The sequence below is a fragment of the Urocitellus parryii genome, chromosome 13 (assembly GCF_045843805.1).
Source record: "Urocitellus parryii isolate mUroPar1 chromosome 13, mUroPar1.hap1, whole genome shotgun sequence".
Classification (NCBI taxonomy): Eukaryota; Metazoa; Chordata; class Mammalia; order Rodentia; family Sciuridae; genus Urocitellus; species Urocitellus parryii.
The window spans coordinates 12,418,845-12,440,323 of record NC_135543.1 but is presented as its reverse complement, the minus strand read 5'-3'; the positions used below and the strand labels follow the sequence as shown (position 1 = coordinate 12,440,323).

Genomic DNA, 21,479 nt, shown 5'->3' with positions numbered 1-21,479 from the left:
ATGCAAGAGATACATGCTACTTTTTAAAACCTAGAACATTAAGTAGAACTTTTGACCTTGTTATAAGTAGCCTAGCAGATACTCATTACATATATTACATACAATATTTTTTTGGAGGCATGCTTATTATCTAATGAGAGTACTTGAAAAAGGCAATTAATTACACACACACACACACACACACATATATATATATATATATATTTTTTTTTTTCCTCTATCTCTCTTTAAAAGGTATTGTCCCAATGTGCTAAGCTTTTCTGTGATAGTAAGTTCCTTGGAGAATATTTAGCAAATAGTTTTGAAAAACATATAACTGATTGCCTTCCAAGCAACAGGGCATTTTATCTACAAATGAGAAATTCACTGCTTTTTAAAGAGTCTGCAATATCATTTTCAGAACAACTGTTCTGATATTGTTTCCCATGCTTACATCAGTTTATTGCTAAAACTCTCTTATGTGGACACTTAAAAATTTGAAAATGTAAATTTCTAGACTTCCTTTGGACTTTCCCAAAAGAAGATAATTGGTTGGCTTTGGCCTGTTAAAAATCTTAAAAGGACAACATTTTAAAATATTGGTTTGTGAGAACAACTAGCTTTCAAGATGATAGATTTCACCTAGACTTTAACAAAAAAACTTTAATTAGTTAGTGTATAAGTTGAATATTAAGTGTCAAGATCTAGAAAGAACAACCAACTCTGCCTTTATTCCACTGAAATAAACTCATTTCCCCAAAAGCTTTTTCCCATGATGGTTACCAATCCAAATTCAGAAATAAGCTGAACTTAATACCAGATCTGCAAATTACTGTATTTCAAAGCATTAAACTAGGTTAACAATAGGCACATACATATTTAATCACATTGCTCTCATAAAATTTTAAAATAATTTTTGTGATACAAAAATGTTTTTTTCTCATTACTTTAAATTTTTGTGTATGTGTTTTATAGTGCTTGTACTAATGTAATGTAAGCACATTATCACATTTAAATGAAGAACCACCAGGGATGTGTCAAACATTGTGTTGATAGGTTTCTGGCCTAAACAATTTGGAATCCACTGACTAGCAAATTGAACTCCTTGTTTTTAAGTTCCAACTTTGAAATTGCTCTTCCATTGGCACACTAAGCACAAATACTGCACGTACTAACCCAGAAAAACAAACCTATCCGCTGCTGGAAGAAGCCTTCCAGACCACCCTCCCAGAACCAGGCGCCCCCACACCGCCCTAAGCCACCGGCGAGGCCTGGAACCCAGGAACCCGGTGGGGCAGGCTCCTCCCAGATCCCCGCACAGGGCTTTCCGGGGCTTTCCGAGGCAGAGATAGCACAGGCCTGAGCAACGTGCAATCTGTTGTGAGTCACGGGCCCGGAAGCCTTGCCCCATCAAGGCGGAGGAGCATCCACAAAGCAGAATCAGTAGACGCAGCAGCTGCAGAGACAGCAAGAATCTCGCAGGTACCGCTGGGGAGGCATTGGGGTCCTCGGGTTTCCCCAGCCCTTCTGCCCTAGAGCCCCGTGGAGCGTGGGAGTGGGGTGGAGGGGGGAAGACCAGGGCGGAGAAAGAGGAGAGCACTAGGAGACCGAAGGCGGGAGGGAACCGGGCAGCGGGGATCAGCCAGGCACCAGCGCGCCCGGGGTCGCACCCCGATGTCCGCGCTGCCCGGGCTCTAACCAGAGCCTGGACGGAGGCCGAGATCCTGGAACCTCTAACCAGAGCCTGGTTGGAGGCCGAGATCCTGGGACGTGGGCGGGAGCGCAGACCCGCGCTGGGTCACCTGCTTGTTTCCCCACTGTCGTGTCCCCACCTTCTCCTGACGCCGCTGCTCTGCGATTTGCCAGCGGTGGGGAGTGGCAGGGAAAGCAGCCAGTGGGGTTGGGGCTTGGGATTGGTGGGCGGGACTTGGGGAGCAGGACTGGGAGGGGCAGGACAGGGAGGAGCCGCGGGTGCAGTCGGATCGCTCGGCTGCGACTTGGAGCTTCCCGGGAATTTTGTGGCGCCTTGGGGCAAGTTCTAGGGAAGTGCGGGGTCTCAGCTACCTCCAGCACGAACGCGGGTCTCCTGCGGCAGCAGCTGGTAGTCTGTACCTTCCCTTCCTTGCTTCCTTTCCTCCCTCCCTTCGTCTTTCATTTTCCTCCGTGGTCACTTCCCTTCAACTTAAACCGCACCGTCCCCCCCCACCTGCGGTACCGGGACTGGACTCGTGCCTCCTGCGGACCAGCACACTAGGGGGGCGCTCTACCCTGAGTTACGTCCCTGGTATCCCCCACCCTCCACCTGCCGGGCCACCAAATCCTTCTTCACCGACCTCCCCCTTAGGTTGTAGCCGCAGTAGCCCTTTAGTTACTTAAATTAGTTCCTCACTCCCCAGGTACCCCTCTTCAGCCTTTAGCTCTGTGCTCCTGTGCGGAGGGCACTGCTGACCCCCTCACCAAGGGCTGCTTTCTCCTCCCCTGTAACTTCCCGGTGGTTTCCAACTGTGTGTAATGATGCTGTGTATAATGGACCTCCCACAGACTCACCTCCCAGTTCTCCCAGTACATCCCTGATTGCTGGGTCACAGTCTCTTTTTTCTTCCTTTTACTACCTTTAAATATAGGGGAACCCCTCCATTAATTAAGTGAATTTGTCCTCGGGTGTCTCCACTAACCACATGTTCCAAGTCATTTCATCCATTCTCATAGACTCTCCTGGAATCAGGATGTTGATGACTCCCAGCCTCTCATGCCAGGGCCTCTACTCACCGAGTGGCCTACCTATATGTCCAAACATCCCTGGCTGTCCTTGTTACAGGTCCACTTGGTATGGTATGCTCCCCGCCTCTCCAGTGGAATGTATGACCTTCCCCATTCCAGGGTGTCTCCTCATGTAAGTTTCCTATGAATTTGGAGGGTTGTGCTCAGAATGATCCTGGCCTCCTGCTCAGCCTGTGTGGGCAGTCCTCTGCGGGTACTTCCCTCTCTCTCTTCTCCAGCACAGGTGTTTCCTCCACACAGGAGTCACTAGTCCGTGGTAGTGGTCTTCCTGCACGTTCCCCAGCCCTTTTCCTCACCATATAGTGAGCCATGTCATTTTTCTAAACCCCAACCTACTCCTTAAGATATTTATTTAAAAACCACCTGTGGCTGTCCAGACCCTAGCCCCAGTCTAGACTCTAAGGCTAGCACTTGGGACCCATTTTGCCTCCCCCACCCCCCAGCAGATCCACTCCTTGGGCCCCCACACTACCATGCTCTTCCTGCTGCATTCTTCACACCTGCCAATCCTGAGGGCGACATTCCCCCTTTACACTGCCTACAAAACACCTGCCCAAACTTTCAGAACAGCTTCTCTACAAGGGGGGATTCCTTAGCACTTTGAAAGTTTTTCAGTTATAGAGCACCTGGACAACTTACAGGCATGCATTTCAGTATGCGTGTCTCCTCCTGGTCAGTAATTATTACAATTATGCTTCATTTCCTTCTCCCTAAGAATGTGGGGATGGTTCTATGGAAGTGCCCTTTGAATACATGCACTCTGGGATGTGTGGAGGGGGAGGGGTTTTGGAGAGCAGAATTCGAAGTGTTCAAGGGTCTCAGGAGGACAACCATGTCACATACTTGGAAGCAGAAGGCTTACTTCTGAGATCTTCTGTCATTTTTCCTGCGAGTCTGTAGATAGTACATAATTGTCCTTGTTTTCATTTGTTCAGCTATGAAAGGAACACTAGCTTAATATCAATGTATTTTATTGGCTGGAAATAAAAACTTTTCCTTGCTGTGTTTTTGTGACAATCTAATTGTAGCACTTGAACCTAATACTATTGTTTTGCATTACATTGAAATTAATTCCTTTTTAGATGTATTGGACAAGGTCTGTTTTGTTTCAGTTTTCAACCTTTTCAAGAACTTGTACAGATGAGATTGAGCCCCAGAAAAAGAGGAGGGAAGTGATTCTGTTAGCTGGTCTCTGCGCCTGCCTGCCTGTTGGCATGAGCAGGATCATGCACCTGTGTGGGGGTGAGCCAGTATGTGTGTAGCTGTATGGGGTAGATATGGATGGGAAATGCTACACTACTGACCAGCACCTGAATGTTAGGAAGGGATGGAGGCGAGGAATTGAGATGAAGGAAGAGGAAAGACGGAAGAAACCAGAAGTAGGAATTTACAATTAGGAGCAATTAAAATGTAAACGAGGTTGATGAAATAGTTTAATTCATTTCCTTTTCCTGTTCGACAAGATAATCTCACACAACACACACACACACACACACACACACACACACACACACACACACATGCACACACAGTCACCACCCTAAAATCATGACTGCCTCACCTGGAGTCCAAAGCTCTCATGCTAAGGTAGAATCAAATCCAAATTTATTTCTGACTGTCATATCCAGTTTATCTAACTCTTTCTTTCTTTTCATTTGTTGGATGCCAGTGTCTGATGGGCACATTTTATATGGTGTGAATATTGCTTTCTGTTTCCTTGTTTCTGAAGCGTCATCCAGTGTAACTGAGGCTGTCTGTGTAGGGCTGGAGGTGGCTTGAAGCAGGCTGGATGCTGCTTTGCTAGGGGGTGGCCCACAGTGGCAGACACCAGCCTCCCAACATCTGCAACCCTCAGTGTAAGTTCTGGGGAGGTTTTATGATAGGGGACAGTGAGGAACTGTGACATTTTTTTCTCAAGTAAATGGCCTACTAAGTCCAGAGCACTGTTATACAGAGTATGCCACTCTGTCGTTTCTTGTTTGACATTTTCACCCATTTATTTCAGATTTTGGAGAATCTGTACTGGTTTGGGTTGTGTAATTAGAGTGTTGCCTGTACACCTTCTAAACTATAACCACACTTTAAAAAATTCAGAGACACCTTCTTAAAAATACTTTAGGAGACACTTTAGAGATGCTTCTATAGAGATGCTCTGTTGCCTAGTTCTTCCTCTCCTTCCCCCAGGACCACCCACCTGGCTTCCCTTTTTCTGTGTCTCTGAGACCCACAAGACCTGCCCCAATGGAGTAAGGTTTCAAAGCTACCTGTATAAGGGACCTCATGGTCCAACAGGAACTGGAATGAGACACATCACAAGGTGACCCATCTGTTTGTAGACAGGAACACGTGTGATGATTTGGGTCTCTAGATGGAGCTTCCAGTACTTTCCATTTTGCTTATTTGCTAACCTTCTAAACTGGGACTTATTTTTCTTGTTTGACTTTATTTTTTTTAATTAAAAAATGTACATGCTTATTAAAAAAAGGGATAATATAACAGAAGAAAAGAGCTTGTAGAGTCATGAGTTCTTGGGCCATGATTTGTTCTTTTATTTTCTAAACTCTCCTTAATTATAACAAGAAGGAAGTTCAGGAGAAATGAAACAAGTGGATGAATTTGAATATCTTATGGAATAGCCTGGGTTTCGATAAGGTTTAGTAGAAATTAATAATGAATTAGTGCAGGACACAATAATTTTCTGAAATTGTAATAATTAATAATAACCAATAGTAAATTTTTATGCTTTGCAGTAATGTGCCTGAATAAGTTAGGCTCCTGTCTTCCACAGAATATGGCTGCTAGCAGCCCCGCCCTCACTGATGGTTGCATTTCAAAGGAATGGACCCCAGTCCCTGATAAATAAGATGCACAATTACAGATTGTCTAAAGGAATGTCAGGATTGAGGCAGGAAGAGACCTGGCTGGTGTGTTTATTTAATCAAGTTTAGCTTAATTACTGTTTAGTCAAGCTGAGGGGAACATTAAGGTCACCTTGGCCAAAACAGATCCCAAATCGGTGCATCTAATGCAAGGTGTTTGCACAACGACTTGAGATTTGGGCTTCATATTTTGTGTGTGTATATGTAAAAATCTCTATATGACATATGATATTTTGTTATAATAAAACATTTTCATATTGTATAAGATTATATTTCAATTGAACTCTTTCTGTAGCTGGCTCTGTCCAATTTCAGAAGCTCTTGTGGAAAATAGTGCATCTTTCTGAAACCACCCAGATTCAAAGTAAATTTTTTATCTTCCCATTTTTTATAGGTCCAACTATCCCAAATATACCCTCCAAACTTGGTGAAATATATCTAGCCATTTCCACAAGACATGATGACAGGGATGCAGTTTTTATTCGCTAAGAGTTATTTGATTCTTAGAAGATTCTGTGTACCTTACGCTGGAGACCACAAGCTGAAAGAGAAGTAGCAGTAATGTGGGGGCTTTGTGTAATGATGAAGGGTGCAGGCCCTGGAATCAAAGTGTAGGCTCAGCGAGATGATCCACAGGAAGCACTGAGAACAGTGCCTGGCAAGGACCCTGCTGGCCATGGTCACACTGAGGGACAGGGACGAGGGACTAAGCAGGTTTCGGAGGGTGTCCCGGCCCCAGTTTTCAAGAATGGTGTCAGTGAGAATGGGCCACTCACTGTTGGATATTTTGTGGAAAAAAACTAAAACCAAGACCCCCACAATGTCTTAGTCTTCTATTGTCACGGTGTGACACCTTCCTACAAAGTTAGTGGCCACAGCACCATGAATTTATTATCTTATCGTTCTAAGGGTCATAAATTCAAAGTGGTACCCAGAGCCGTTTGTTGCCTTCCTTCCTTCCTGATTTCCTTCTTCCTTCCCTCTTTTCTCCCTCCCTCCTTTCTCCTGGAGGCCCCAGGGATGTCTGTTCTCTTCCTTTTCTGTCTTCTGGAGGCAGCCAAATTCCTTGCTCATGGGACCTGCATCCATCTGACTTCTGCTTCTGCCCTCAGGTCTCATTCTCCGCCGCTGATCCTCCTGACTCCTTCTTATAAAAGCCCTCCGATTCCACTAAAGTCACCTGGATGATCCAGGATAATCTCCACATCCAGAACCCTTAATTTAATCACATTTGCAAAGGCCCTACTGCCAGGTAAGATGAGGCAGTCATGGACTGAGGATGGGGAGCAGAGGTCCTGGGGATGCAGTTGCTCACCTGGCATGCCTAGTGTCTGCAGATGGGGCACTGATGAGGGTGTGACTCCAGGAGGGCTTGGTTGATGTGCCTCTGTTCTGAATTTGGTCCAGACCTTCCAGATGGATGATATCAGTGAAGCAAATGGCACTTTTGCCATCACCTTACTCAAAATGTTGGGTGAAGAGGACAAATCACGGAACGTCTTCTTCTCCCCCCTGAGCATCTCCTCTGCCCTGGGCATGGTCTACCTGGGGGCAAAAGGAAACACCTCAGTCCAGATGTCCCAGGTATGTATGCCTGCTGGAAAAAAGCAAAATAACAAGACAGGGAAGACAGGGTCCTTTTTTTTTTTTCCCCCTCACATACAACTGATCTTTCTTACTCTCACTCCAGCTGGTGGAAGCCAGGGTAGCCATTAGGTGGGAGGAGGGTCCTGGGCCTATGCCTACTGGGGCAGACAGGAGAGAAGGCTGAGTGGAGTAGGATGGGTCATGTCCACTGATGTTTATAGGATAAATCAAGCTATAAAGTTATTTTCTTCAAATAAAGCAATCAAATATTCTAGTGGAATCACATCTTTGATAAATAAGGTTAACTATAACTGTGTCTCACAAAGGAAAAAATTTCAACCTTGTTATATTTAAAACTTTTGATAACATTATGTTTTAAATAGAAGTACAGCTGTGTAAATGGGCTTCTTATTAAATGGATTATTTGTAGTGTATGCTTATGCAGAGCAGAAGAAAAATGTAACATAAATATGGATTTAGATCTGTTGGGGTTATTTAGAAGGAAGGCATAATCTGATTAACCCTAAATGGTATAGACACCCTAATACTTAAGGGACATTTTCCCACCATGTGGTGAAAACATTCCAGAAAATTGTCACATGGGTGTCCCTTTGCCACTCACATCAGGGGTGTATGACAGTCTCCTGCAGTTGAGACCCCAGCTGAGATTCCACAGTGGTTGTTTCAACTCTCTGGGGGAGGCTCTGAACTGAGGTGACAGGAAAAACCTTGCTTATCACTGTGACTTGACTTGTAAATCAATCTGATCTGGAGAACTTCTGTAAAATTGCAGAGGAAACATTTTTTGTTTTTATTGGTACTCTTTTTTTTTTGCAATCGCTGGGTCATATTAGATTTACCCCAACTACTTATTTTTTATGTTTCTGGGTTAATGCATGCTTCTTTCCTGGCCATGGATAAATCTGCTACACCAGTGGCTCTCACCCAGGTGGGGATTTTTGCCTCCCTAGGGACACTTGGTGAGATCTGGAGAGTTTTCTTAGTGTAGAGATGCTACCGCCCGCTAGTGGTCAGAGGCCAGAAATGTTGCAAAACGTGCTACAAAGCACACGGGTAGCTACTACCAAGAGTTATCAGGCTCCAAATGTCAATAGTGCCAAGTTGAAGCCCCTGCACAGTTAAAGCAATTAAGAAAGAGACCTGTATGACGTTCAGTCCAGAATTTTGCTTGGAAATATCTCTTTTAAATATACTGCCTTTCTACTCACAGGCTCTCTGTTTGAACAGAGATGAAGACGTTCACCAAGGTTTCCAGTCACTTCTCACTCATATCAACAAACCTGACACTCAGTATGTGCTCAGAACTGCCAGCCGACTCTTTGGAGAAAAAACGTGTGATTTTCTTTCGGTAAGTAGTACTCACACATTGATGAAAGCAGAGAGTGAAGAACTCTACCACCTTAAAAATGTGCTTAGACTTACATGTCTGCAGTTATAATTCTGAATTTTACTTTATGCCACTATGCATAATCCACCATGCTTCTGGGTTACGTCTTTTTAAATTAGTTCTGATATATCCCTCCCTGAAGCCAGAGTCAGTACTTCCATCCTCCTGCACCCAGATGTTTTCTCCCCCTTCCCCATCTCTGAGAGACAGCATCATCCTGTGTGCTGGACAAAGCTCCTCTGCAGTGAGTTCCACCTATGTTCATTGAGCTGATTTCTGCTGAGGTGGCCTCTCAAACTCTCTTAAATTGGCTCCCTTCTCAATCACCACTGGCGATGCTTAGGTTTGGATTTACTGAATCTTTCACGTTACCATCCACTCCTCCTGACTGGCCTTCCAAGTCTTGCCAGGCCCTTTTATTTGTCTTATAAATCTACTTTCTTTCTAAAGTGAAAATCTCTTCACACTTCAGCATTTGATTCCAGAGTTCCCTGGTCTACTCTGAGCCCGACATAACACAATAAGTGAGTTCCAAAAAATTATGCCACAGAATATGCAAAGTGAGCGTGCCTTGAGATTAATGAACAATCAGGGCAAGAGTGACCATCTGATTGGCAGAGTTCCAAGGATTCTTATCCAACATTCAGATATACCTTGGTCCTGGCTGCCATCTGATGGTGTCATGCAGAAGTTGTCAGCTCTGGACTCACCTATCACTGGAGGTGATTCTGGATCTCAGAAATCTGGTGAACCATCATTTATTTTTGAACATCCATATGATCTTTGAATATTGGGGATCGTAGGGAACCAATGTTCACCTTTTTCAATTGCTTGGCTCCTAAAATATTTGCGATGCTTAGAAGATGGAAGCTAGATGCTATATCTAAAAACAGATATTTGTGGGGGGAGTGATCTGGGATTTAATGTACTAGATACAAGTCTTTCCCGATTTGACCTCAGCTTATGTTTAAATTCTCTGAAATGCACAAACATACAGACAGAGTCACATGTACACACAAATATGTACACATGCACACACATTTATGTGCACACCCATGCATGCACATATTCACACTCATTTGCTCATGTGCACACATACTAATCCAAAACTAGCACACTCTTCTCCCAGAGGACTTTCCTTGCTCCATGTTCTCCCAATCAACCATAATGTCCTAGATCTAAAATGCTTTTTCATTATTTGTCCAATTGTAGATCTGATTTCTTGACAACTTAGTTCCTGTCAGTCATTCAACAAATATTTCAAACACTGGTTGGTACTGGCAATGTGGAAAATGTAGAGTTGGACTGCCTACTGGGGTAAACAGAAAATCAAAGTCAATATTTGCCAGATGTTCCTGGGCTGTTTGGTGCAAGGGTGGTGACAGTCTTCACATCTTGTAAGTGTCTGTGTTTGGACTCTCTCTTATCAGGCTGTGGGCCATCTCATCAGACACCAAGTCTCCACCTGGTGTCCAACAACTAGCAGAGTGCTAGGCACAGAGTAGGTGGTCCACACATTGATGGTGATTTCATGAACACATCTTAAAATCCAGCATGACCTCTGGAAGCATGTATGATACAAATACGTTAAGAGGGAAAAGAAATTTCTTTCACAGTTGTGGGCACCTTTGTTGAATCAGGTCAAACTCAGCGTTGTGTGTTTGTAGACCTTCAAGGAATCCTGTCAGAAGTTCTATCAGGCAGAGCTGGAGGAGCTGTCCTTTGCTCAAGATACTGAAGAATGCAGGAAGCACATCAATGACTGGGTGTCAGAGAAGACTGAAGGTAGGAGGCTTTAATGTAGGTGGACCTGGAGGTACCATGCAAGGGGAGGCGGGACGGAACCTCCAGGAAGCTACCGCCATGACCCAGTTACTAGAGGCTTCTTTGTGTGCTTTCTAGGTTTTCAGGCCAATGATGCATTTCTGTTGTTTCTCTTGGGCTTACCACATTACAAATTAGGGTTAACAAAGTGAAATAAACTTGATGTTGGGATTTCAGACTCCATGCTCCATATTGTGCTGGAAAATTCCCAATAAATGCTTCTTTTGGGGGCCTGCTTATCTTCTCCCAGGGAGACCCTGGCTATAAGCTGATGCAGATGATATTCAGTTAGATTGAAGCCTAGAGACATCAGTTCCTGGTGTCACATGACCTCCCTGTGGTACCTGAACTAGTTTTTTTTTTCCTTAAAATATACACTTATATCATTTATTAAACTGAATAATAATATATAGCACATACAATTATACCCAATTATACTTTATTATAATAACAAATAACTATGAATTTGTCCCCTTCCTTAAGTGACACATCATTTAACTTGAATAAAAATGGACAATAATGAATAGGAATTTCTTAAAAGAACAGAGGTATGGAATTAAAAATTGTTATGGAAAACAAGAAAAATCCCATATCCAGAGTAGGTAGGCTCTATTTTATTAATTCTTTGAAATTGTTGAGACTTGACATTTAGCTTAAGCAATTTTATAAACAATCACTTTTATCAATGTTTTCAGGATGAATGTACCACTTTTAGTTTACAGCTTTTTGATTGTGTCACTCTAATTTTGGCATCTTTGGGGCAGGTCAAAATCTCCAACTATGATTGTGTACTTTTCAATTTTTCTCTGTAAGTCTATCAATTTTTACCTTATAGATTTTGAAGTAATCCTATTAGGCAAATATAATCTCTAACCTATAGCTACTTTCTTTTCATTTTTGAAGTTACTCATTTTATCCATGATGTCCATTGTTTACAAAAATTATTATTATTAACTTTTATTTGGTATTTGCTTGATAGATTTTCTCCATCAACTTGCTGGAGGGGCTGGTGGATCTCCTCTGTCATTGGGACAACTCAACTTGGGTCCCTCTATTCCATCCCCCAGATCCTCTGTCCCATTCACTCCTCTGAGATGGCCTGACCTCTCCCACCCACAGGTGTATATTCCCCATCCTTTGGGAGATTGGAAGTTTGGCTCAGAGCAGTGGTTCTCAGCCAGGGGTGGTTCTCGCTCCAGGAGACGAGATGGTTAAGACATTTTCAGTTGTCACAATTGCTGAAAATCCGGCCAGTTCAACATTCTACGACGCACAGGACAAAGACGTATCCTGCCCAGGAAGGCAGTAATGATGCTTTATGTCAATAATGATGCTGAGGTATTACCATGCTAGGGTCAGTCCAGAGCCCACAGTGAAAATGAAAACTCGGGTTATTTTCCCACTGGCCACCAGTGTGAACTTGGCACAAAACAGGGCACATGCTCTCATCCTGAATTTCTGTATCTAGAAACTGAGGTAAAAACCAAAGTTACAAATACACATGTCAAGATGGTTCTTTAGGGATAACTGCTGCACTGGGTGTGAAAGACAGACCTGGCCTGGCTTCTCACCAGCCCCGGGGCTTCGTATGCCCAGGGGTTGTATGATCCCCCCAAATCACTAGAAACTTTTCTTGTATTCTTCACAGGCAAGATTTCAGAGTTGCTGGGTCCTGGGACAGTCGATCCACTGACTAAGTTGGTCCTTGTGAATGCCATGTACTTCAAGGGAAAGTGGAATGAGCAATTTGACAGGAAGTACACAAGGGGGATGCCCTTTAAAACCAACCAGGTGGGGACATATTTTCCCATGTACTGCTACTTCTTTAAAGCATATGATGAATGCAAAACTGAATTATTTATTTCATGCCATCTTAGTTCTTAATCTATTTCAGAATGAATTTAATACCCCCTCCCATATATCTTTAATTGGACTAGGAGAAAACACTAAAATAATTGTATTGATAGTTCTGTTTTTACATACATAGTGACACTATGTTTTTACATACATAGTGACACTATGTTTTTACATACATAGTGACACTGTCTGTATTTACTTATGATACCTTTCTGCAATGTCAGTGGCAGTAATCGCTGTCTATTGCCTTGGAATTCTTGATCCTACAGTTCTGAACAAAAGAAAAAAGTCTCAGCTGATATTAAAGTTAACTTTAAAAACAATTTTCTGCCTTTCCCTTTAAATATGGTAATGGCTAAGGTCAATACTTGTTAGCTAGGAATCTGACCTTCATTAAATTGACCTCCTGACAACAGCATATTGCCCAAAGATATGAAAGCAAGCATATATTTAAAGCAAGCTTTAAAAATGCCTGACCTTATACATCTTGTCAAGTTCCCCTCCCCAAGAAAACCAAAGCTATAAAGTAGATTATGTAACTGGGCAACTTTTAGAGTAAAAATATAATTCCCTTTGGCCTATTCATCTTTTCTAGCCAGATCCTTCAGCCCCATAGCTGAATATTAGTTCATGCTCCTCTTAACTTGGAGACATAATTTTTAATTATAAGGTCCATGGGAGTGCTTCTCTATGGAACTTCTCAAAAGAGCAAACACAATTTCTTCCAAAAATAATGTACTCTTTTATGTCCTTCTGCATTCATCAAACTGTTCTCTCTCACCTGGTAATAATACTTGTTTGGGGGAACAATAGCCTGTTCTGCTCAACACTGAGATACACTAATGGAGATTTGACTTCTAACAGCATAAATGCATGGAAATAATAATTGTCTTATACCTCTCTAGAATTCTGTGAGTTAAGTATATATTATTTTGATGAATTGTGCTTATTTTTAAGGATCTAACTTTTAATTTCATGTTTTTGCTAGGAGCAGAAAACAGTGCAGATGATGTTTAAACAAGCCAGATTTAATTTTGGGTACGTGGAGGAGGTGCACACCCAGGTCCTGGAACTGCCCTATGCAGAGGAGGAGCTGAGCATGATCATTCTGCTTCCCATTGACAGCACTGACCTTGCCACGGTGAGCCCTGGGCAGCTAGTCTGTGTCTGTGATTCCAGATGAGTCCATTTCTTCAAGTCCATCTGCCAGATGGCATTTGAGGTTCCAGTTATAGGTTATTACAAGTGGTGCTGGGGAACACAGATGCATGTCTTTTGGTGAATATGTATACTCATTTCTTTTGAGTATATGTCTAGGAGTGGATGAGTATTGGTGAAGCTACAATAGCATTCTTTATTCTAAAGGGCAGGATTGGAACCCTCAGAACCCAGTAACTCTTGGACAAAAGTCCTGGAAGAAGGGTAGGGATTGGACTGAGCAGTGTTTCTCAAATATTAATGGGCATATGAACTTTCTGGGGATCTTGTTCAAATGCAGATGTTGACCAGTGGACTGTGCTTTGAGACTGCTGTTCTTGTAAGGTTCCAGGTGGAGCAGATGCTACTGATTAACAGACCACACGTTGAATAGGAAGGGTCTAAAGTGCAGGTGAGGGATTTACCTTAGATAGGAGGAGAGAAGAATTTTCTCATGATAGAACAGAAACAGTCCAGGAAAAGAGAAGTAAACTGGGAAGGTAAGAGGTGCAGGGTCCCTGAGAGCTGGGAGTGGCCCTTGATTTTAGTTTGCTGAGTCCCATGGAGTCAATATTTCCATCCTGGCTGATAAGATCCAGTTGAGCATACCAATGAACAGGAACGTGAGGGCGGGCCACTGGATTTCCTCAGCTTCTCTATGGAGTCAGGAAGGTATAGGCAATAGAATGGATCTGTCATGGCCACCCCAAGGAGAAAGTTAGGAGAGCTTAGGAATAGAGCCAGCATCAGAACCACTGTCCCTGGAAAGGGACACTCTGCTGGGCACCATTTGGTAAAGGAATGGGAGGTGCAAATGGAAGCCAGTGTCCTTCCTCCTTCCTTCCCTCCTTCTTCATGGATCAACAGAATCAGTGATGAGTCTTGGAGGATTTGAAGCTGACTGATTATATGAATATGAATATGAATATAATTAATTGGTCATGTTTTTTCTAAAATGTCAAAAAAAATTTAATATTTAAAATGAATTTAGTGAAGATTGTTTCTATTAATACTTCCTGTTTCTCTAAGGTGTCTTCTAGCTCTTCAACTCTTATATCCATAAGACTGGGAAAAGATGGGATTTTGAGGGAACGCTTAGTGTTTTTATAGCCAGAAAAACATCTGAAGACAGTGTTGGACAAGAACTCACCATTTAGCTCCATGTCATGGGGAGAGGGGTAATACATGGGTGGTGGCCACAGGCTGTGTTCCTCTAGAGTTTAAGATTTGACCCTTTGCTTTTCCAGGTGGAAGAAGCGCTTACATATGAGAAGTTCAGAACCTGGACAGATCCAGAAAACATGAAAAAAAGTAAAGTTCAAGTTTTCCTTCCCAGATTAAAGCTGGAGGAGAGCTATGACTTGGAGTCTTTCCTTCGCGCTTTAGGAATGACTGACGCATTTGAGGAAACCAAGGCCGACTTCTCTGGAATGGCAAATAAGAAGAACATGCCTGTGTCCAAGGTTGCCCACAAGTGCTTTGTGGAGGTCAACGAGGAAGGCACCGAGGCAGCTGCAGCCACCGCGGTGGTCAGAAATGCCCGGAGTGTGAGAATAGAACCAAGATTCTGTGCAGACCACCCCTTCCTTTTCTTTATCAAGCACCACGAAACCAAGAGCATCTTGTTCTGTGGCAGGTTTTCTTCTCCGTAAAAAGGTGCAATTTCTGTACCTGCCCTCCTTTCCCCTCTGCCTGCTCTGCCTGAGTTAAAATTCCACCTGGCCAAATTGGTGCAGTGGCTTGAATGCTGAAATAAAGTGTCTGTGCACCTGGTTGTTTGCAAACATCTTTGTGGCCATGCAGTGCCATGCAGAGGGCAGAGGGTGGATCACAGAGACCCCAGTGTGTGAAATTGGGCTGGGAACACTTGATTTGCATGATTGGGGTAACTTTTGCTGTCTCTGCCCTCTCCTGATGCCCTTGTCCACTGTTTGTGAGCATCTCAGGACTCGTGATCCAGCCCTCAGTGTGCTCTTCCATCCTGCCATGACCACCACTCTGCCCACCACCACGGCCAGGCTAACCAGGGGACCCCAGGGCACAGGCCCACTACACACAAAGCCATGGGTGACGCCTACAGAGTCAACTCTGGAGCCTCTCAGAGTCTCACTAACAGCTGAGATTGTGTCTGTCCCCCAGCAGAGTCACACAGTGTCTCACAGGGACTCATGAAAACAGCTCTTTGGCTCTTATTTGCACAACCCACAGATATAAGTGCAGGGGCTCGGCAGTGAGTATCAGGACTGGGTTGGGAGGCATGTCTCCTAACCGTGCCCTGTGTTGTTCTCCTTCACTTCCCTTGGACTCATAATCCAAGTGTCAGAGGGACCTTCAAACCAAACAACTCTTAGAAGCCATCATACCTTTGATGAATCGTGTGTGCTCAGACATGAACCACACACCTCGGTTCAAGAGGGAACCTCTGACCATAAAGAACTTATATTGTGACAACTCTTTGGAAATTACAGGAAAGCATACAAAAAATTTTAAATCATCTACAGTCCTACTATTCAGCAGTCACTGTTGTTAATGATACACATTGTTCCCTATTCTATGAAGGCAAATATTTTTGTGTGCGTGCACATGCACGTGTGTGGGTGTGTGTGTTACTAAAGATTGAACCCAGGGATGCTCTACCACAGAGCTACATACTCAGACCTTTTTGTTTTGAAGTAGCATCTCACTAAGCTTCCCAGGCTGGCCTTGAACTTGCGATCTTCTGCATCAGCCTCCCAAGTAGCTGGAATTATAGCCATACACCACTGTGCCTGGCACAAATATAACCTTATAATTTTTGCACAAGTTAATCATAATTTCTGTAGCTTATTTCTACTCTTATTAGGAGCCTTTCTCAAGATAAGACTATCCATGTCATCAACTTGATGTGTATAATATTCTGCTTTATGGTTATATTTTTATAAGTGAATTTTTGTAGGCAATTTGGGTAGCTTGACTTATTCATGTTATATATGCACTGTTATGAATATCCTTAATATTTACTCACATCCTTAATTAATTTTCAAAGAAGCATTCCTAAGAATGGTTCTGTCAAGATAAAAATTGGGTACATTTTGAGACTTCCAAATTGGTCTCCAAAAATTTGTGCTGATTTACACCTCCTGATGTTACCACTTACACTAGCATTAACTGCTGCCTGCCTTATTATTAATTTTTATGAGTGGGACTATTAACAGTGGTTATTCCTGGCTACTTCTGATTCACAGTTACAGTTACATGAACCATTTATATTACGGTTCTTACTTAAAACTTACCAGGATGGAATATATTCTCAAGTCATGTTCATTTCAGGAATCAAGCAAGTTTGGCCAAAAATTAATTCACGACTGGAAAGTGTGTATCTGTGAGTTTTGATTTCATTTCAATATCTAATTTTAAAATACACCTTTTCTGAGGTATAACTGGCACAAAATAAACTTTGCATATTGACTGGGTGCACTTTGGTAAGTTCTGATGTATGCACCTGTGATACCATCACCACAATTCAAATAATGAGCATATCTGTCACACCCCTGAATTTCCTCTTGAGCCTTTGGAATCTCTCCCTCCTTCCCCTCCTGAACCCACCTCCTCAGGCAGCCACAGATCTGCTTTCTACCCCTCTAGATTAATTTGCATTTTCTAGAATTTTAGTTACATGGAACCATACGTTACTTCCTCCTTTTTGTATGTGTCCTGTAGCTCAATACAGTTATTTTAAGATTCTTCCACATTGTATAAATCAGGAGTTAGTTCCTTTTGTTGTTGAGTAACGTGTTGTTGTATAGATATGCCACACTTTGTTTATTCATTCACATTTTGATAGATATTTAAGTTGTTCCCAAAGTTTGGCCCTTGCAGGTTGTGAGCACTCACTTTGTATGTTCCCGTACTATCCTTTACATAGACACACAGACGTGGGATATTCAGGCTGTATGGAAGGTGTGTGCTTAACATTTCAACAAACTGGATAATTCTTTCCCAGAGTGGTTACATAGTTTAACATGTTCAAAAAAGTATATGGGGATTTTGGTTGCCCTGTATCTCACTAACACTGGGTATGGCCAATGGTGCTGATTCAGGAATGTGGTAGTATATCTTTGCGGCTTTAGTGTGCATTTTCCCAATGGCTAATTAATTATGCTCAGCATTTTTTTCATGTGGTCATTTGCTATCCATGTATATTCTTTGGTGAAATATCTTTTTAAATAATGCAAGATCACAGGACCTATGTTTTCTTATAAGAACTGTATGGTTTTAGTGCTTAATTTGAGATCTGTTATCTATTTTGAGTGAAGTTTTACACATTGTAAAGAAGGTGTCAAACTCCATCATTTGGCATATGAAAGTCTGGTTTGGTTTACATCATTTATTGAATTAACTGATCTTTGTGCCATGGAAGACTTTATTGGGAATAATCCATTTATATAAAAATAAAAGTGAATGTTTTGAGGTTAAAAACAAAGAAATATCTTTTTAAATTTACCACCCATATTTTATAGCTTTTTGTTTTCTTAATGTATTTTGAGGAATCTCATGTTACAGATGAGATTCTTTGTCAGAAAATGTGTTTTGTAAATGTTTTGATCACAGGTTACATCCTGAACTTACCTTATGATAACAGTGCGTTTAAAAAGCAATTGTTCTTAATTTTGATCAAGTACAATTTGCTAGTTTTTTTTAAATATATACAATTTTTGTTGTCATATCTCTCTTTGCCTAACCCAAGTTTATAAGAATTACCTCTTATGTTTCTTAGAGGAATGTTAATAGTATTCATTTTTTTATTTGAGCCTAGGATCCATTTTGAGTTCACCTTTTTGCATGAACTCAATATACTGAAAAGACTATCCTTTTTCCACTGAATCACCGTTACATCTTTGTTGAAAATCAGTTGATTATATATATGTAGTTCTATTCTTGTACTTTATTGGATTCCATTGATCTACTTGTCAATCCTAATGCCAGTACCACACTCTCTTGATTACTGTAGCTCAATAATAAATTTTGAAATCAAGTAAGTCTTCCAACGTGATTCTTATATTTTAAAGTTGTTTTGGCTATTTTAGCTGTATGTTCTCCTATGGATTTGTGAATTAGTTTTTCCACTTGTACAAAAGTTTGCTAGAATTTTGATTGGGATTATATGGATATTAAATATTAATTTGGATTAACATGACCAAGTTTGAATCTTTCAATCTATGAACAAAGTATATTTCTCCATATTAAAGTCTTCTTTAACAGCATCGTTTTGTAGTTTTCAGTAAGCAGTTCTTCCACAAATTTTGTCAGATTTATTCCTAAATATTTTAGGCTTTTAAGCTATTATGGTATTACTTTAAAATCTTGGTTTCTTATTATTTGTTGCTATTTTTTGGAAACATAATTGATTTTTGTATTTCAATCTCATTTCCTGCAAACTTGCTTAAATCAGTCAGTTCTAGTAATTTTTTTTGTTTGTTTTCTGTTTTTGTAGATTCTCTATCTGCTAAAAAAAAAAAGAAAAATTTTCTTCTCACCTTACCATATAAATATTTTTCATTTTTCTGACTTTCTGGTTGTTGGTTAGAGGTAGCAGGAGAAGACAGCCTTGTCCTGCTCCTGATTTCAGGGCAGTGTGTGGTCTTCCCTTGGTACATGTGACCTAAGCGGTAGGTTTCTCTCCTGTGTTCTTTACCTGGTTGAAGAAAGCCTGTCCATTCTTCCTTTGCTGAGAGGTGTATATTTTATTTGTTTGTTTTAAAAATAAGAAATCGATGTTGGATTTGATCAAATTCCTTTTCTGTGTCTTTGAGATCATCCGGTGGTTTTGTTTGTTTAGGTTGTTAATATTTGTGCTTAAGATTTTCATGTTAAAAATGGGATGAATCCCACTTCATCGTGGTGCTTCTCCCAATTCATATAATATTGGATTAAGTTTGTTAAACTACTTTTAGAATTTTTCACCTGTGTTCATGGGGATCCTTGGTCTGTGTGTTTTTTTTCTTTTTTCCCCCGTCTCCCCTCTCTTTCCCTCTCACTCTCTCTCTTCTTCCTTTCTCCTTCCTTCTCTCTCTCCCTCCCTCCCTTTCATGCCTTTTCCTGGTTTGGTTTCAGGGGTAACTCTGGGCTCACAGAATGAGATGAGAAGCACGTTAGACCTTTTAATTTTCTGAACTGGTTTTGTATGACTGGGATTTTTAATGTTAAAAAGTAGTTGCACAGTCAATTTAAATAACTGCTTTTTAGGACAAACTTTGACTTATTCAGGGACATCAGCATCTCTGTCCCATCGAGCTGCTTTGCTGTTCCCTTCTTGTCCCAGCTCGCTCAACTTTCAGAATGAGATGCTTTCCACGATTGGTTCTACAACCGTATTAAAAGTTGTGTTTTTCTCAGAGCATATTTTGAATACTTCTTTACAGAAGAGGTCATGGTTTATTATTTTGGTCCCTAGGGAGCTATTCTGATTGCCACTCTGCCCACAGGAAGGTGGGAGCCATGGAGCCGCTGTAATTCCATCTCCTTCCTGCTTCCCAGTCCTCAGCCTGCTGGGAACTCGGACTCCCACCAGTGCCTGGCATTCTCCTTGCTCTTCGCTGAGCACTAGTTCCTCGCCCTTGATTTATCCATCAATATTCTGCCATATGCATTAGGAGTCCCAGAGTCAGCACGGCCTTCTACCTATCAATGAACACCCTCCCATCCTCCTTATTTTCACTGGTATTTTTCCTTTTCCCTTACTTGCAGTCATTACAATAGGATATGTAGAGGAGGGGTTTTAGTCAGCTTTCCTGCTGCAGTGACTGGGAGATCTGACAAGAATGACTTTAGAGGAGGAAACATTTACTTGGTGCTCATGGTTTCAGAGGTCTCAGTCCACAGAGCTGAGTCCACAGTCGGCTTCAGACCTGAGGTGGGATAGAACGTCATGGTGAGAAGGTGTGGAGGAGGAAAGCAGCTCAGGACATGGCACCAGGAAGGAGAGAGAGAGAGAGAGAGAGAGAGAGAGAGAGAGAGAGAGAGAGAGAGAGAGAGAACGAACTCGACTCAACAAGAACAAAACTATAAGCCCCCAAGTCACACCCCCAATGTTCCACCCTCTCCAGCCACATGCAATCTGCCTACAGTTACCATCTAGTTGATCCCCATCAGTGGATGAAGGCACTTATTAGGTTAAGGCTCTCATAACCCCATCTTTTCACCTTTAAATCTTCTTGCATTGTCTCACATGAGCTTTTGGGGGGATACCTCATATCTAAACTACATCAATAAGGAAGAACACGTTCTTTCCCTAAGATCGATCGTTTGCCAGAAGATTGCTACTTATGGATTGTCTGCTTGTATCATTCTCTATCGTGGGAGCAAAAGTTATATAATGAGCAAATGGAATGCACAACAATACACCTATACACTGTCCTATTGTATGGAAAGTAGGTGAGAAATACTACCAGATGGCAACCAGGAGGTTTTTCTGGATTGTCAATGAGGGAAGACCTCTTGGAGGAAGTATCATTTATGATCTTCTAAGTTTTGAATAAGACTATGTTAATGGAAAACAGTGTTCCAGAAAGAAGGAACCATATGTGCAGGTTCTTGATGGTGAAAAATGGTTATTGAAGAAGAATGGGGAAGAGCTCCAGTGGGGAAACAGAGTTGTGAACCAGGGGGGAAGTGGGAGAGAGGGAGTGGGAGACGGGGAGTGGGAGACGGGGAGTGGGAGAGAGGGAGAGGAAGAGTCAGGTGGATTTGGATCACGAAAAAGTACACATAGAAAAGGGAGTATGTGAGACACAAATTTTAAAAAGGAATAATAAGTTCTGGTGTTGAGTAGACTGTATAGGATAGGTGTTCAATAGAGAGGGAATATTTAATTATCAAAGAGTTTGAGAAGTGTTGCTTTCCCACTGAAAGTTATGCAGAAGAAGAAAGTTTTAGGTGGGATGGGAACAAAGACTTCCATTTTGAACTTGATAAAATTGAGATTTCTA

At 41.9% G+C, this 21,479-nt stretch overlaps 1 protein-coding gene across 6 annotated transcripts; it reads left to right on the top strand.

The window, feature by feature from the left end:
- Nucleotides 1-1,284: 1,284 nt before the first annotated feature.
- Nucleotides 1,285-18,609, top strand: Serpinb8 (serpin family B member 8). Of its 6 annotated transcripts, none has more exons than XM_026407479.2 (8): nucleotides 1,285-1,461; nucleotides 6,752-6,891; nucleotides 7,047-7,223; nucleotides 8,458-8,595; nucleotides 10,302-10,419; nucleotides 12,107-12,249; nucleotides 13,304-13,456; nucleotides 14,760-18,609. In XM_026407479.2, the coding sequence occupies exons 3-8, from the start codon at nucleotides 7,056-7,058 to the stop codon at nucleotides 15,162-15,164; spliced, it is 1,125 nt and encodes a 374-aa protein (XP_026263264.2). In that variant the 5' UTR covers nucleotides 1,285-1,461; nucleotides 6,752-6,891; nucleotides 7,047-7,055; the 3' UTR covers nucleotides 15,165-18,609. The 6 variants fall into 6 exon arrangements, with proteins under 6 accessions (XP_026263264.2, XP_077648357.1, XP_026263266.2 ...); XM_077792231.1 differs by lacking the exon at nucleotides 1,285-1,461 and adding an exon at nucleotides 1,930-2,010; XM_026407481.2 differs by lacking the exon at nucleotides 1,285-1,461 and adding an exon at nucleotides 2,000-2,080.
- Nucleotides 18,610-21,479: the final 2,870 nt, after the last annotated feature.

Bases quoted from the DNA above. Each gene is read 5' to 3' on its own strand.
- Serpinb8 (XM_026407479.2), top strand. From the start codon at position 7,056: ATGGATGATATCAGTGAAGCAAATGGCACTTTTGCCATCACCTTACTC. The intron at 8,596-10,301 runs GTAAGTAGTACT...GTGTGTTTGTAG, and splicing joins AAACGTGTGATTTTCTTTCG to ACCTTCAAGGAATCCTGTCA. The intron at 13,457-14,759 runs GTGAGCCCTGGG...TTGCTTTTCCAG, and splicing joins ACAGCACTGACCTTGCCACG to GTGGAAGAAGCGCTTACATA.